General features: G+C 37.8%; 1 protein-coding gene across 5 annotated transcripts in view; it reads right to left on the reverse strand.

Annotated features, from left to right (window-relative positions):
* The window catches only part of COL24A1 (collagen type XXIV alpha 1 chain), a 151487-nt gene that overhangs the window by 71090 nt on the left and 63853 nt on the right, over positions 1–16544 (reverse strand). For all 5 annotated transcript variants that reach the window (XM_072868270.1, XM_072868271.1, XM_072868272.1 and 2 more), the window contains 3 exons: positions 9944–9997; positions 5470–5523; positions 4410–4454 (listed from right to left, as the gene is read on the reverse strand). In XM_072868270.1, the coding sequence (XP_072724371.1) occupies positions 4410–4454; positions 5470–5523; positions 9944–9997 (153 nt within the window). The remainder of the gene's footprint in view (positions 1–4409; positions 4455–5469; positions 5524–9943; positions 9998–16544) is intronic.

Below are 16544 nucleotides of genomic sequence, written 5' to 3' on the forward strand. Positions count from 1 at the left end.
AGATTTCTTAAAAAAAGACGGGATTTTTCCATTTGGCTCTCTTGCTCTGGCTGCTCTGTGCCTGTCTTTCAGAGCACAATGGGTATGTTAGTTTCTGGGCATCTGACAAATTCTCTACATGGCTTAAAATTATATTGTCTTAGCAGGTTCCATGACTTCTCATATTAATCCTTTTTATCTCTCTTGTTCTCTCTCTGCCTGAGTGATTTCGTTTTACCCTACAAGTTCCAACAAATATCACTGCTTTAGGAACAGACTTTTGTTTTTGCTAATGGATTAAAACATGGCACAGCCAGGAATGCAGGGAGAAAAGATCATGAAGAGAAGTTCTGAGAGACCCAGATAAAGCAACTCATGTCTTTCCACAAGGCTTAGCAAAGAACAGGAGATGGGCTTCTGCAGGTTACTACATGCTGTTTAACTACTTTGCTGCAAAGAACCTTAAAGTCTTTCTAGAGAGCAAAACTGTAGCATAAAAATGTTTTAAACTAAATTCATTGAAAGAAAACTAGTGGCCACTATTAACTACCTTGATAATTTTAGTCCTATCAGAACTGAATTGGAGTTACAACTTGTAAAGGTTTCTTGGCTGTAGTACCCCAGCTATGTACTAGCTGCAAAGGACACACAACAGATGCAAGTTGATGAGAAAATGGAACAAGTGGATTTAACTGGTAAAGCAATTTGAAACACACAGATTTGGCTTTAAACAGAAATGCAATACAACTATAAATTACACATCAAGGAAAAGCCACTGACAGAAGGTTAAACTAGGGATGGCTGCTTTCCTGCTTGCAAACCCCTGAGAAAATTACTCTTCCAGGGCAGGCTATTCCCAAATGAAATGTCTCTTTCCTAAAATATTAGCTGAAAGTTCTGCCCTTCCCTTTCAGGAAGCAGCAACGACCTGTGCTTCCTTTCACCTTACGATGGGTTGATACAGGTGCATATGTTTTAATATAAATATCTCTCTCTGTCACTCTATTCCCATGCCTCCACAAGCTCCTCACATGCCTTCAGCTCACAGGAAGACATATGCCACCTTCAGAAAATACTGCACTGGGGGAGTGGGGCAGCTTTGAAAGCACTTTCCTCCGTCTTCAGGAGGAACTGCTCACCTTATGACTATATAAATTCTAGCTTCTGTTTTACATATGTATCTCAAAGGAATCAACTCACAATTCCTTTTTACATCCTTAACACAATCTCCCCCCCCTTAAAGGCATTTTCTGCTCCAACAATGAAGATACAAAAACATAAAATGCACCAATGCTCGCACTGACTGAGCTGAGCTACACTGACAGTTACAGTGTTAATATTTGGATAGCCTTTGAGAAAGAGTGTTAATTGGGAGGAAACTGAATAAACAGAGTTGCTTCTTTAGTGTGGCATCTACTGTATTTTCATAGGACAAATAAAGAAATACTAAAAAATCCAGAATTTTTTATTTAGAAGGATTAATTTAAGAGAATGTAAGCATTTGACTTTGGAATAGAATAAGTCGGTGGAAAGTTTTCAAAAGGAATGAATGAAAAAAATCAGATTGTGTGATCAGATTCAGCTCAAAAACCTCTTCCTAAGTTCAAACAGGCTGAGCTCTGTGGAACCTGAGATATATCCTGAGTAAGTGGGGAAGCATCCTCAGTTTTGGCTGCAGTTGTTTTAGACATATGGGAATTCTTTTCCAAGCTGGGACCTGGGAACTGGAGTGCAGGTTCATATTCACCTTCTGTTCCAGTAGAGGATGATCTATTTTGCTGGCAGCATTGTTCAGGTGGGACCCAGGGGTTTTTGGTCTTATGCACGTTTTTTAAAGCAAATGTTAGAAACAAGGGTGGGGGGGAGGAGAAAACTGAGGTGAAAATTTATGGCTGCTTGCTTGGTGCATGCCTAAACCTGAACTGGGGCTGAACACTTTTACCTGAATACTACACAGTAGAAGAGATGAAGAATTCCAGAAGCACTAGAAACCTGCTCCATTACTGTCCAAGGGAAAACTAGAACAGTTTCATAAGAATAATGAAGGGTTTACCATATATCACCTACACGGATACTTTGCCTAGTTTAGGCAAACCCTAAGAAAGTCAGGGTAACAGTGGCTGAAAAGAGGACTAACCTATTCACCATGCCTACAAATAAGGTCTGTAGGACAGGAAGCAAGGCTGTAGCGAGAAAGACACAGGCAAGACTTTCAGATAGAAAAGCTAGACATTAGAAAAACCGTCTGTAAAACAGCCAAAGGACTGAAGCAGATTGCCAAGGAGAATGAAGAAACCCCAACCCTGGAGGCTGCAAAAAACAAGTTAGAGACACATCTGTCAGCTAAAGGCATAGCTGACAGCTGATGGTGCCTCAGGGCCATGCATGGCTAGACCACTTCTTCAGGTCCCTCTCGGAGACCTCCCCTGCCCCCATGGCTATGTAATTAGTACAGTGACAACACAATTTTGATAGCATTTACTTTTTTTAAACTCCTTTAATGGAAAATGGAAACAAAACTTATGTAAATCAAATGAATGTGAAATTGCAATCAAGCAAGCATCATTTAAAAAGACAGATGTGTTCAGCAGCTTACTGACTCAGTCCTGCTAAACTATATCAGATTTAACAACTTCATGGTTGGAACTCTCTCTCTCTGATGTAATCACATAGTCTATGTTACAAGCGGGAGTGAAGAAGCAAGGAAAAGCAGAGATGGAAGCAGAGTTCAGAGCAGCAGTGCAAACAAGTTGGCCTGGAGCTGTGAAACAGCTGGAGCCAACAGAAGCCGCAGAATCCAGGTGAGAGCAGAGGGGCCCCGGGACGAAGGGGAAAAACAGGCAGGGCTCCCCATCAAGCAAAATTCCCATTTCCCCTACCTCTCATTTCAGGAGGGCATGTTAGCCAGCAAGCTACTAAAAAATGTCTGGAGACAGCAACTCTGGGGCCCACCTCAGCTCCACACATTCTTCTCTCAACAGCTTGTTGTGAGAGAGAGAAACCAGGGAGCCGTAAGACATGCCAATGGTGTGCACATTTCCCACAGATAAATCAAAACCAAAACAATTTAGGTCAAACTGACCCAAAATAGATTAAAAATATTTCAGTTTGCTAGGTTACACAAAAATTTTTCCTCTTGGGTCACTTTGACACCAGCTGATGGCGGCCTGTGCACGCCCGGTGATGCAGAGAATGTGAAGGTAGGTATCTCATTGCCCATGAATCACCCACTGCAGTATCATCTTTTCTAATTGCCACAGCACGACATGGGAGATGCTGTCCAGCCATGAAGCCCTGCCCAAGGAGGAGACTCAAAGTATGATGCAGCCAAAATAAAAATTTCCATGAAGCTCTTGGCAGAAGCTCAGGCAGATTAAACTGAATATTGAACTGAGTCACAACGTGTTTTGAAATTCTGTTCAATTTTTTGCATGTTTTCCTTAGCCAAAAAAAAAAAAAGGGGGTTGGGTTTGGGTTTTTTTTGTTTTTCTGTTTGGTTGGTTGGTTTTTTGTGGTTTTTTTTTTTTTTTAAACACCTAACCCATGTAGCAAATAAGCATTTTAAAATTATTTCTAACAGAAAGCAAATTTCCAGCTTTAACTAGCTACTGAACAGGAAAAATGACATGGAATATATCCACTCTGGAACCAGGAAACAATGGGAAAGACTTTCCCAAGTTCATGCAAGAAATGGAAAGTCATTCAAAATGAAGACCAAGCATTCAAAGACCAAGACCATTCAAAATGATTACCACACAAGCAAATCAAGTAAAGGCAGAAGATCATATTGCTTTCAATACACTTAGAGACACTCCCGTAGCCCCTAGTGCAGGCTAGTATTCATTTTTAGATTATAATTTTTCTAAAAATAAGCTTCAAGTCCACTAAAATACTCTTAGACACTAGTACATTTTTATAACTAAGAAAATTGGTTGTTAGTTTAAAACTTTTATCTTTTAAAACATGTCAGCACAGTGTTGTGACATTCGAGCTTTACTGTTTTCAGCAACTGTCTACCAGATCAGTTTGAAAATAATTTCTTAAAGCATCAGTCCTTTATATTTCTCCCTGTGAGCTAAGTCTCATGGTGGGTTCTTCCCCAATTTAAATATTTTGATATATCAGCTGGTTCAGTCCCTAGGAAGTGCCTGGTGGTTTCATCTGTCTCAGAAAAGCACCATAAGCAGTTTGTTATTGACTTTCCTTTCCAAGAATTTTATTTTGTGCACCATGGCTATGATTTTCTTTCAAATCCTTCGTATGGAAAACCATTTCTCCTCCCAGCTCTGCTTTGAGCATGTGCTGAGGAGAGACACATATTTATTCAGGAGAAGCCACTTTAACATGGTTACTTCTCACAGTAAATTTACCTTTTAAAGCAGTACTTCTGCTGAAAAATAGTCTGCCCTAACAAAATTACTTATACTTACTCTTGGGCCGACTCCTCCAATAGGTCCAGCTGGTCCTACTTCTCCCTAGAAGAAATCAGGACTTCAATAACCTTCATGCCAAGTCTAGCTTTAAAAAAGAAAATCTGCAGATAACTGTTTGTATTTATTATATCATCTTAAATTTGCTTCATATGTGTTTGTATGAGTCCAAGTCTGATAGAAACACTGTAAGAGAGACTAATCTGATTTCAGACAAATTCATTAGCCAGAAAAGCATGCCCTATGTAGCCACCAGATGCAGCCAGAAAGGCTGTGAAACTGTTGGTATACCTACCATTGAAGTGGTATTTTCACAATTTTGAGCAGGGAGAGACTCAGCAACGATGGGTCAACTTCTCTGTCTGCCCTGCAGTTACTCCCTTCTAGCAACATTTGACTCTTCATGACTATAAAAGCAGTAGGAACATTCCTGCTTTTCTCTTCCACATTGCTATGGCACAGCCACCAAGTTACCCAAGCCATCTTGGCAGGGTTTATCCTTGTCTTTTCTCAGGGATGGAGGGAGGCTGGGGGTCAGGCTTGTCAGGTGTGTAAGACAAGAAATAAGATAGTGTGCCTCTGCTGCGCAGTGCACCGATATAATTACACAATGATGAGGAACTGCACTGTTAACTCTTCAGGGTTCACCCATTACATGGTTATATTAAAGCATGGATTTGTGTCAATGCTGTGCCAGGATGTCATGCTGTGATCATTTTATGGTTCACTGATCCTCCTCAATATGGAATATTTTCTCCAGGTTTTGGAGGAAGTGGTACACAACCTTTTCAATTACAAGCAATTTCAATTACAACCACATCTGACTCTGGACACATATTATCTGAGATTCCACTGAAATAACTAAAATAAACGACATAATGGATGCGCAGCCCTGTAAGGTTGCTAAAACCTCTTTGCAACACCTGCCAAAATGCAAAAGAAACTTGAAATTTTGCATGACACCACCATAAACACCTAACCATTGCTGTCTAACCCTCTTATCCCTCACAACTTTTTCTTTTAAACATAATCTCTTGATTGGATAATTTTTCCATCTTACCTCAACTCCTTTGGGGCCTTGTGGCCCTGGAGGCCCTCGATCACCCAGAAGTCCCTAAACATCCAAACACAGTGAGAACTTATATTAACTAACAATAAGGTTGGTCTAGTTTCTCTGCTCTTACAAACCTGGACAAAAATGCAAAACTGAGGAAGCAGACCTCATTTCTTACCATTGTTCTTAGGATTTCCCTTAGGAAGCCAGGAGAAGATGCAGCAAAATTTTACTATCTGCTGGAAACTGAGTATCTTACAGTCACATAGATCTTCTAGTACATAGATTTTTCTGAAGCTTTTGTCTTTTTGAAAAGGAAATAAGAAATATTGGAGTTCTCACAAAAGAACAAATCCTCTTTTTTGAAGACATAAAGCACACCATCATATTAAGATTAAAGCAGAACCAATATAACTCTTATAGATCTCTGATTTAGGTCATCTTTAGCATAACGTGATGACAACATTGAAATGGAAATGAACTACAAAGTGAATTTAAACTACTAGCTTGTCCAAAACTATGTGTGATTTTCAGTCCTTACTTTTCTGTCAGGATTATAATGAGCTTCCCAAGAGATAAAGCACCTTATCCTCTGCCAACTCTGAATTTTCATGAGTGCTCACACCAACATTTTCAAAACTTTATTAAAATGACTTCACAGCTAGCAGTGTGTCAAAAATCTTGGTCATCCCAATTACAATGGTAGTAATTGGGAAAAGCACTTGACCTGGCGTAGGACAAAAAAAAAATATCTGTGTAAACATATTATTAATGTTCTGGGAAAGCTAAGCTTAACAATATCAGATAAAGCAAGAAGAACAAAGAAACTGCCCTTTAGGAGAGATACGATTAGCCTCTGAAGAAAGCAATGGTGGGAAAGTTCCAAGTGTAAGCCTTATTAATTGCTTTCTAATGAAGCTGAAGTCTAGACAGAAGGTGCAGGCATTGGTCCAGTAACAGTTTACTTAGCACGCAAAGTAAAATGGAACAGAAAACAGAACAGGCCACCTCAAGGTACTGAGTTTCATCAAAGAGCCCATCAGTCTGGGGAAGACTGGCGTGGACTGCTGTTTGACATACCACCACAAAAGTGACAGGAGGGCTTTTAGTAGCACTACATAAGTAATACTCTTTTGTAGTTAGTCAGGAAAATTTTTCATTGACAGAACTGTTGTTTTATTCTAATAGCAAAGCACATTAGGAGATATGGCTTTCGGTACAATGTAATTGCACAGTGGAAGTGTTAGCAACACTGCTACTTTACACACCCTTCCCCTGCACTTAATTGGATCTGGAAAAAAGTCCCAGACTGTAAAATGAGTATTGAGACTAAATGAAATATCCGTCTCCCCTTTGAGGTTTCAGGCAACAAACAGAAAATGAAGGTAGTCATTAGATATGTGCCAAAGTGTCTGGAAAAAACTAGGGGAGTCAGCAAATGGGGGTATCCTGTATTTCACATATATAATTTTCCCAGTTGACCATCCCTTCCAGAAGTGGTGAAACTCCTAATAGCCACTTCTATTAAATGTGTATCCAAACAAACATAAATGAGCAGAGGAAGGAAGTTCTCAACTACTCCCATGGTACAACACACACTGCTGGAAAACTACAGTTGTAGTCAGCATATTCTGACCATCTTTTCCTCCCACTTTTCTCTGTTACGGAGCATAAATACTTGCGAGAATAACATAGGAAACAAACTAAATTATTTCAGAACTTCTTAAAAACTTTCTTATTCCCTTTTGTAAATGTAAGTGTGGGTTGTTTTTTTTTCTTTAGTAAGTGGATCAAGATCAAACACCTTCTAAAATAATTGTTTCCAAGCTGAGTAATGTGCTGTAGACCAAATTACATAATGAATCCTTTGAACATTATTTTAGAGAGGACAGATCTGCTGATTACTGCACTAATTTAGGGAAAATTGACAATCCAGAACTTCTACTGGTATTTAGAGATGGCTGATCACACTCACAGAGCTTAAACTTTCCACCAAGAGGCTGAATTTCTCTCACTCCAACTGCTAAAAAATAAAGCTTACCCTGCTTTCTTGGCTTTTAAAATGGGTATTGCTTCTGAGGAAGCATAAACAAAAACATGAGGGGAAAGAGCAGCACAGTGAGAACAGTTTTCTAAAAATAAAAGCTGGAGGAAATTTTTTAAACCTGCAGTCAATACAAGACAGCTGGGAATCCTGAAAGACAAACATTTCCAGTGTTATGCAGCCCTCTCCCTTGGTACTATGAGCAGTGTAAGAACTTTTCCAGTTTGGTAATCTTCCTTCTCAAATGTAAGCCATCAATTCTCCCTGATTAGAGCAGGCTGTCTAAGCTTTTTGTCTTTAAGACCAAATGTGCTGGAGACCACTGGATTTTGTTCAGCTATGTAATTTCTGTTTCAAAGGAACAGAGAGTCTTAAACTTTGTAGGCTACCTTTTAGTACTTTTTTTGCTGGAATCTATGAAAAGGCAATAGATCAGTAACGTATGTATTAAACATCAACCCAATTCTAACAAAAACATCTAACAAAAAATTTAACACTTTGGATATAATGTGGAATAATATGATCTCACTTAGTGAAGAAACTGGACAGCAGAGATTAGATCTCAGTTATATCATTCAGGTATCAGCTTGGAGGATTAAATCTGATCTGCAGTTCAAGAACTGTTGTATTTCTCTTCTCCTATTTCCCCAAGATCCTAGACACAGTCTTGCATCAAAAGGTTTTTTTTAAAGTGCCCTGGTAACTCAGAAACACAAGAGCAACTGCCACTGCAATGGTCAGATAACACTCATTCATATACGGCTGCTAACGTTATAGATATATACATACGAACAAGTTAGGCAATAAATCAGAACTAAAGAAAAAGTCCACACCTGCCTCTGGAAATGTATTTTAACTTCTCCCCAGTTTGCTGCATCAGATAATGAGTTCTCAGCCTTCCTAGTAAATTCTGAGCTATTTTGGGACAAGGCTTTTGACACAGTTGAAAGATATGAGATGCAGAAAAGATTGGCTATGGCTTTGGCAACTGGATTATTTGAGATGTTCTCAAGAATGATTAACTTTGGCATGGAGGGATTGTTACAATCTTCCAGGTACAAATAAGACTATATCTTTAAACTATTTACTGCTCCCTGTCCTATGTTTTCTTGAGCAGTCTGCCACAGAATTTCACAACTCTCTTGATGAGAAATCTTGTAATTTCCATCTCTGTTTATTTACGGACAACGTGCATGTTTCGTTCTTGGACCAATTATATTGTTGGTCTTGCACAGTTCTTTTGCCTCACCAATTTCTGCCCTCTGGTTTACTTAAAAAGCTCAAAAAGGCCCTTCATTTTGGTAGGATAAATAAACTGCCTCTCTGAATACAGTCATTCAAGTATCCTTTTCTGCATCTAATCCCACAGTCCTTCTGGAATACAAATGCCCAGAACTGGGTGTACTACTTAGATAAAGTCTTCTCGCGCTTTGTGCAGTGGCATTAACGAGACACCTTGCCTCATGTGCTCTAGAATTTCACTTAATTTCTAACCACCTTATTGTGCTTTTATTTCAGAGAGATCTGGCAGTGTCTTTCCTTCTTGCCAGGTGCGAAGCTCTAACTTTACAGTAGGATTTATTGTTTGAGTCCTTGCATGCATCAGTCTGAAGTAATAGAAGTGGGATGAATTAGTACAAAGTGCAATTTTTAAGACCATATAAAGATGGTCAACTTTGTTTCGTATACGAATTGCATTCCATTGTACTTGTGCCTATTTATCAGTGAAAATACAATGTAAGAATAGTCGCAAGGCTGGTGAGTGAGAAACTTAATTGGTACTTGCCTTTCAAGAACAAGTAGTCAATCATTAGATATTATTCAATCATCTTCCTCTGGGTTAATTTCTGACTTCATTGAAAACTCTATACATGTGAATTATTGCCTAAGCTTGGTCTAAAATATTAGTCTACTAAAGAACAGAGGCTAAATTAATCTGGCACAGTCATTTTCTGGTAGATAAATTTTATCCATTATTTTTATTATTATATATATTATTTTATGCATTATTTAATCTGGCATGTGAATTTTACCCATTTTTCCATATCTTTAGCTACTATTTCTTTCAAAATTTCTAAAAAAAAGATATATCTGTATTACTCAGTGAGACTATAGAGATCTGCATGCATTTGGCATGCATTTTATTTACATATAGGTGAAATATATGCTACTTTCTAGCTCCATAGCGTTTTCTCCAAATTTCCTTGCACTTAACTTGCCATTGCATGCTTCCATCTAACACAGTAATTACCCTCGTAACTGCATGGACAGCATTAAACATTAGATTAGCTTCCTCATATAAATACCTGAGGCAAAGTACATGTATTTTGACAGCAAGATTATCTTCTCATAATGCCAGTGTCCATCTCTCAGAGCTTTTCCTCAGAGATTTACACTGTTTATTGTTACTATGAATAAGTTTTCATATAGTCTTACCTTAGGACCTTCAGGTCCGTTTAATCCAGGTACACCAATATCTCCCGGAAAACCCTAAAGAAATCACAGAGGCAAATGATTTACAGAGTTGGAATGTTTCCAGTGTACTTGTTTTGATTCTGTTCATTCATTTAACAAACCTGAATCACAGAAACAAGAAATAAATTTGTTCTACCATCCCCCAAATGTCAAAATCCATTAAGTTTCCTTGAAAGAACTTGGATAAGTGACAGATTTTAGGCAGCTTTCATTAAACTCAATTTAGCAGATGTCAGTATGGGTTTCATTTCTCTTAGCGTAAGACTTTTTATCCACTAAGCAATATTGGATTGGTCTTGATGAAAAAAACCAAAAAAACCAAAAACCAAAAAAAACCCCCCCACACCCACAAAGCAACCACCACCAGGTCCTGTACTCATCAATTCAACTACTTTTTTAAAAAAAAGCTTAGAGAGCAGCTGAAACCCCTTGGCCGCAGTTTAAGGACAACATCACTGCAAGATTAAAAGGGTAGAAAGCCTTTTGCCTCCAAATCAGCAGGTGCTAATCCAGGTCTGGCTGGCAGTAACTGAAGGTCACCAGCATGTACCATTATTCAGAATAAGCCTTTGTGAAATAGTGTGTGGTATAGGTCCAGCTGTTGGTAAAGAAAAAATGAATATGCAAAGGAAATTAATCAACTCAAATTATCACCCCAAACCATTTGACCAGCAGACACTGAGTGGGACACCATGAGGATGCCTCTATGTCAGAAAAAGCCAGTGCTACAACTAGATTGCTTTATAAGGAATGAGTGTATTTTAAGGAAACAAAAATGATGCAGCTAACCCTTATGCAATACAGTAGTGAGTTAAATTTCATAAACATCCAGTGAAGAAACGTAATCTTTATATTTGTAGGATAAAGTAAAGCATTGGTAATTGACTCTTTAGTTAGCACTAGACTCACTTAGTCACCTGCCAAGATAGTATTTGATTTTGTCATTTTTATAAACTTTTAAATTTCATTAAATCTTGCCTATCTGAAAATAGAAAGACTGCCACTGAAAAGCTCTTCCTCTGAGTACAATATTTATTACTACATCTGTGCACATCCATTGCCTAACACTAGTAAAAACAAGTTTCCTTCTTCCTGAACAGAAAATCACTGCAGATTAAAAATGATAAATATCACTCTTTGCGTGCATACTTTTCCAATAATGGAAATTAAAGCATCATACATGTTTAGAACAATTTAAAGAACATCTCAAAGAACTTCCAGCATGAAATTCTCTCTGGCACCCTTCCATACTAATGCAGGCTAATACATCTCATCATTAAAGCTTCAAGAGTCACTTTTTAGGTTCTCTAAGCAGGAAAGAGGTATTAAAAAAAACCAACATTGCTTCACTAGGTGTATAATAATTAACCATACTCTATTCTTCCACAACAGCTGAGCTTCAAATACAGCTAATAACCATTTCTAATGATTATTCATAGTTAGCTGACATTAATCGCAAAAAAAAATTACCAGAAAGGTAAAGAAAAAAATCATACTGAAGCAAGAAGTTTAAAAGAAAAATATTATTTCACCCTCAACTACCACTTTATTATAAAATTTAAAAAAAGTATTTAAAGGCATCACTGTTCTTACTTGTAGGGATTTCTTCTGTTTGCTTTCTATAACCTGTTCTTAACAGGATGCAGAGACACTTATCAGTAGAGATTTAGATGGGATGCAAATATTTTTAGGTGTGTTTATATATTAAAAAATAAATGTATAAAACAAAATATGAAACAGAATTATGATTTCTTTAAAAAAAAATCAATTTTAGCACTTGAATGCTAATGAGTACTAAAGCAAACCACTAAAGAGTAAAAAGGAACTGATCTGAGTTTTCAGAACAAGTGGAACAACCCTAACACACAGCATTTCACAAAACATCACGGTGGTAATTTCTTTTTGCCATAAAGCAGTAACGACCAGTAGAACTGTGCAACAACTCCAACATGCCTCTAGGTGGCACATAGCATATTATTCACATGTGACCAAGGCACCCAGACTGATACCTGAAGTACTCACTTATATCAGCCTAGATTTCTATACAGCTCATAAGAGGATTTTTAAAAAATCCTGACCACACTTATCTACTGAAATACACTGAAGAGTTAGGTCAATTCTTTGGAAATTGCTAACTCATCCTTTCTTAATTTCAAATTTGCTTATTTACAGACATTAAACAGTTACCAAGGGGTGGGTTGTTTGGTACATCTGTAAATCTTTAACTTTCTAATGTGTGAACAAGTGCTAAATGCTGACACAGAGACAATTTCCCTCATAGCAATAAACATTCCAGAAAACAATCTGTCAAGAAAAATCCCTATTTAGAAAGATTCTTATACTTTTATAAGGGAGTATGTCTACTTTATTTATTTATTTGCGTAAATACTTCTAGAAGAAATTCAGTAAGAACTATGAGAAGTAAGCATTCACAAGCACTGTCACAGTTAGAACAATCATGACATTTGGAAACCCTTCCATGTCAGGCAAAGTTCTAGGATGCGAGAGGGCTACTGGCCTGAGAGCATCAACGCTAGCAATGCATTTAAAAGTTTAAAATCTTCATCATTTTTGTCTTTGCTGTAAAGCTGGATTTAGTCTTTTCTTCTCGAGCACTACCACAGAGAAAATGCAGATGCTATGGCAGTATTAGAACACTATTTCCAAGATGTTCCCACATTAATAATCCCATGAGATAACTGTAATAATGCAGGACATAGACAGCCACTTAAGACAATTCCAGAAAATGAATGAACCAGAAAGGAGTTCTTAAAATACTTCAGCAATGGTGTTTGCCATTCAGATTCTGAGTCGTGAAGTGGTATACATTTCTACCTGTATCTGAATTTGACAAGAGTTACTCAGCAGCCAGCTCCCTGTGAAGCTACTCCAGATTAAAAATTCATTATTCTTCTGTAAGTGAAAGGCCAGGAGATCAATGTATAGTTTCCAGCTGCAACGTAATTTTCAGCAGAGACTATCTGGAACAAAACAGTCAATATTATGACTTCTAAGGAAATGCAAAGTGTAGATCCTTATCTTCCCATCAGCCAGAAGCCTGGCAGCTGGTAGGTTACAAATTATTTTCAAAATCTTGCTGCAGATGTGGCCTTTTACCAGCAAAGCACTTCAGAGTTCACTCAATCTAATCAAAGTAGAGATGGTGTCAGAAAAACCTGAGGTACCAGCTATCTCAACACAAACGTGGCTTTAACCTTGCTGGGAAAGTGTTGTTTTTTGTACTGAATACATTTAAATGTAAAATTAACATATTTATTGCTCTCATTTATCTATATAATCTTTAATTAACAAAAAATGCAGAGATGATCAGACTGTTACTATGTCAGGGCATATCTTTTTGTACTGAAGTCAGTGCCTCAGAGATGAGGGATCTGCAAAAGCTGTTGCTTTTCTTTTGTTTGTTTTCCCTTTGTGGCTGCTAACATAGAAGCAGAGTATCAGAAATGTTTGGAAATTACACTCCATTTCCACTAGGAATTATCTTACATTTGCAGAAACCCACTCACTCCAAGCTGTTTCCACACGACATTTGCCAGCATTGCTATTAGTCACCGACCCACACCACGCCCTCTAGCTCCTTAGCAGCCCTCAATGGGATCCGGACACAAGCGCTGGTGGAAGGGCACTAAAGAGAAAAAACCTCTCCAGGGACTGTGATAGTCCCTTCGGTTGCCAAGTTTCCCTGCGCCAATATTATTTCATTCAATCACATGCTGTGTTTCATTTGAATGAGAATTTAGAATGAATTTTCAGAAGCAATACTGACTGGATGCAGCTAGTGAACTTCAACAAGATACCTTATTAGAGCTTTATTACTAATTACTATCAAATTAGAAAGGAAGTGCCAAAGGAAGGAATTACAAATGCAAAAGGAAGACTTCTGCATAAACCTACAGTCTCTCTAAACAGAGAAAACGAGCTGTGATTTTGTATTTGCAAATAAGAAGTGTTTATTATTATTCTGAAAGGACACGCTATGCAGAGATACAATTCAATTGAAAAAATCTATTTTTTCTCTATACAATTTTAGAAATGTCAGTGTTCACACAGTTACAAGACTTTGCTCTTTGCCATTTATACAACTGCATGACAGCGTCAATAACCTGCCAAGTACATAGAGGAAAATAGTAAGAAAAAAAAAAAAGATTTGAAATGAGCTTTCTTCTGTGTGTGCCAATGTAGCCACAGTTTAATGCCAGCATTTTTAAAGAGTAGAGACAAAACTTTAATTTTTTCCTACAAACCTTCAATTCTGATTTTGGAAAGGGTGGAGGAAGGAATCTAACAGTACAAATTACAACTGTACAATTGCAATTTGTCAGAGAACAAAAAAGGGCAGTCATGGATTACAGCATACGATACAGGAAAGCTTTGCAATTTACTGTTGCTAAGATGTCAGTAAAATGTGATGTTGCTTTGTGCTTTTCTCTAATTGCACATGGCAGATCTGTACAGCCATGCTCACCGAAACACTAGTAACTGATTTTCTTGTGAGAGACTTAAAGTCACCAGTTTTCCAAATGTGATGCATCATCCTTTACAGCCATCTAGTGCATCTACATATTATATGCAACACACATGAGGATCACTGTATTTACAACAAATAGCATCTAGTGTAGTCTACTTTATAGCGTGAGCAATGCCCTACATCAACCCTTCAAAACGTCTCCTTCACAGACCTGCTTGGCTGCTTGATGGCCAAGAAGGTGGCTGGTGATCCACCTGACTGACCAGCACACCAGCACTGGCCACCAATCAACATATTAAGGACCAAGTCTTGAAGCATTCTGTAAATCTACAATGTGAAAAATTAAGCGCTTTGGTAAGAACTTCAGTGCAGACCTACTCCGAGGATCAGACAGGATTTCCAGAGGGAGCTTGGCACAGTTTGGTTAAGAACTACACTTGCTGTTAAATTCTTGTTTAACAGTCTCCCTGTCTGCCCTGAAGACTTCCAGTAGTCAACCCACAAGGTGCACCATGGAAGAGGGCATCTGCTGGGCAATCGTGGCCCAGGGAGACCTTAGCCACCTGATCAATTACTTTCACAAGACACAAAAATCAAGCCAGTCATTCAACATCAACAGCTACTTTTGTGGAACTTTCCAATACATACAACAATGCTAAGCAGAGAGATGTAAAGTTTAAAATTTTGTTCTGACTTATGATGAAAACAAGCATCAAATGTGTGCATTTCATAAGGGACAGAAATACCAGATTATGTATTTATTTTAAAATATTCAGGCTCATTTTTGTGTTATGAGCCCTCCCAATAACAGTTACATGAGTAAGGTCTGAGCAACGGGCGTTCTTTCAAGAATGCTTCTAATGATATAAGTGACAGTGGGGTTCGGCAAAGCCTAAGTACAGAGACAAGTCATCAGGAACAACTCTGTGCATTTTGAAAATCAAGTATTCCTACTTTAAACCTTAGAAAAGAGACTACTAACTAATAGTGAAATAATCCTCCTGCAAGAGGAACTCTGTTCTATTGCAGGAGGATTATTTCACTGGATGTTGCTTCTATGATGCTAACAACTGCGTGTTAGCATCAGATCAGACCACATCTAGACTAAGGCCAGACCGAAAAAGTAAGGCAGAAATTTCAAACTGATTGCAAGACTACTGTTTCTTCTAAGATCAACACCAAAACCAAAGAGCCAAAGCAGTGCAAGTGTTTCAAATCAAATAAAAAATATTTAAATACTAGCTTGCCTTACTCTAGGCAGATTCAGAATGTTAGAAGTTAAATAATGCTCTGGTAAAGCAACACAAATCAAGTTTTGTTTATCTGCATGTCCCTTCTTTTCTAGTGAAGTCTCACCATAGCTCTGCCTGAAAAAGGAAAATCTCCAAGATGACAAATTCTATGCAAAGTACCTATGAAGGTCTGTGGAAACAGACTAGGACCTAACAGGCACAGACTGAACTATTATAATCACTCTGAAGAAAATATAAAACACAGGAGGGTCACACGAACAAGCATTGTTCAACATTATTTAAAAGTCAAGGTAAATTGAATCTTTCTGCAAAATTCATACATAGTTATACAATACAAGATCAGAAAGACGTACTTATGTCAAATAGATTTATGAAAGGACCAGTTAAAGATTCTGTGCAAAGGCAAGCAGAAAGTATAAGCAATTCTACAACAAGAACAGTTCTTCAGATGTATGCCAGAACATGCAATTAATTCAGCTATAAAATTGTCTTTATTTCTACATTTCCTTCAAGTCATTTGCATGCAAGTTATTTGATGCAATATTGAAACAGAAGGCTATGTTATCACTGCACTCATGGCATTGTTTGCACAACCTCAAAACATCATGTGATAACATAAAACATGCATTAAAAATAAACTTTTTTTTAAAATGAACAACTCAAAGCAGCCGGTGATTCACTTACAAAATACGTGCCTTTTTGACTGTTTACTATTATTTGAATGTTATCCTTTTCCTTTGTAATGCTATTGCCTTGAGCATGAAACATACCAGCTGAATCCCATAAGTACCTTCCTGAAAGAATAAGCTAACAACTTCAG

The sequence above is a fragment of the Ciconia boyciana genome, chromosome 7 (genome assembly GCF_034638445.1).
Source record: "Ciconia boyciana chromosome 7, ASM3463844v1, whole genome shotgun sequence".
Classification (NCBI taxonomy): Eukaryota; Metazoa; Chordata; class Aves; order Ciconiiformes; family Ciconiidae; genus Ciconia; species Ciconia boyciana.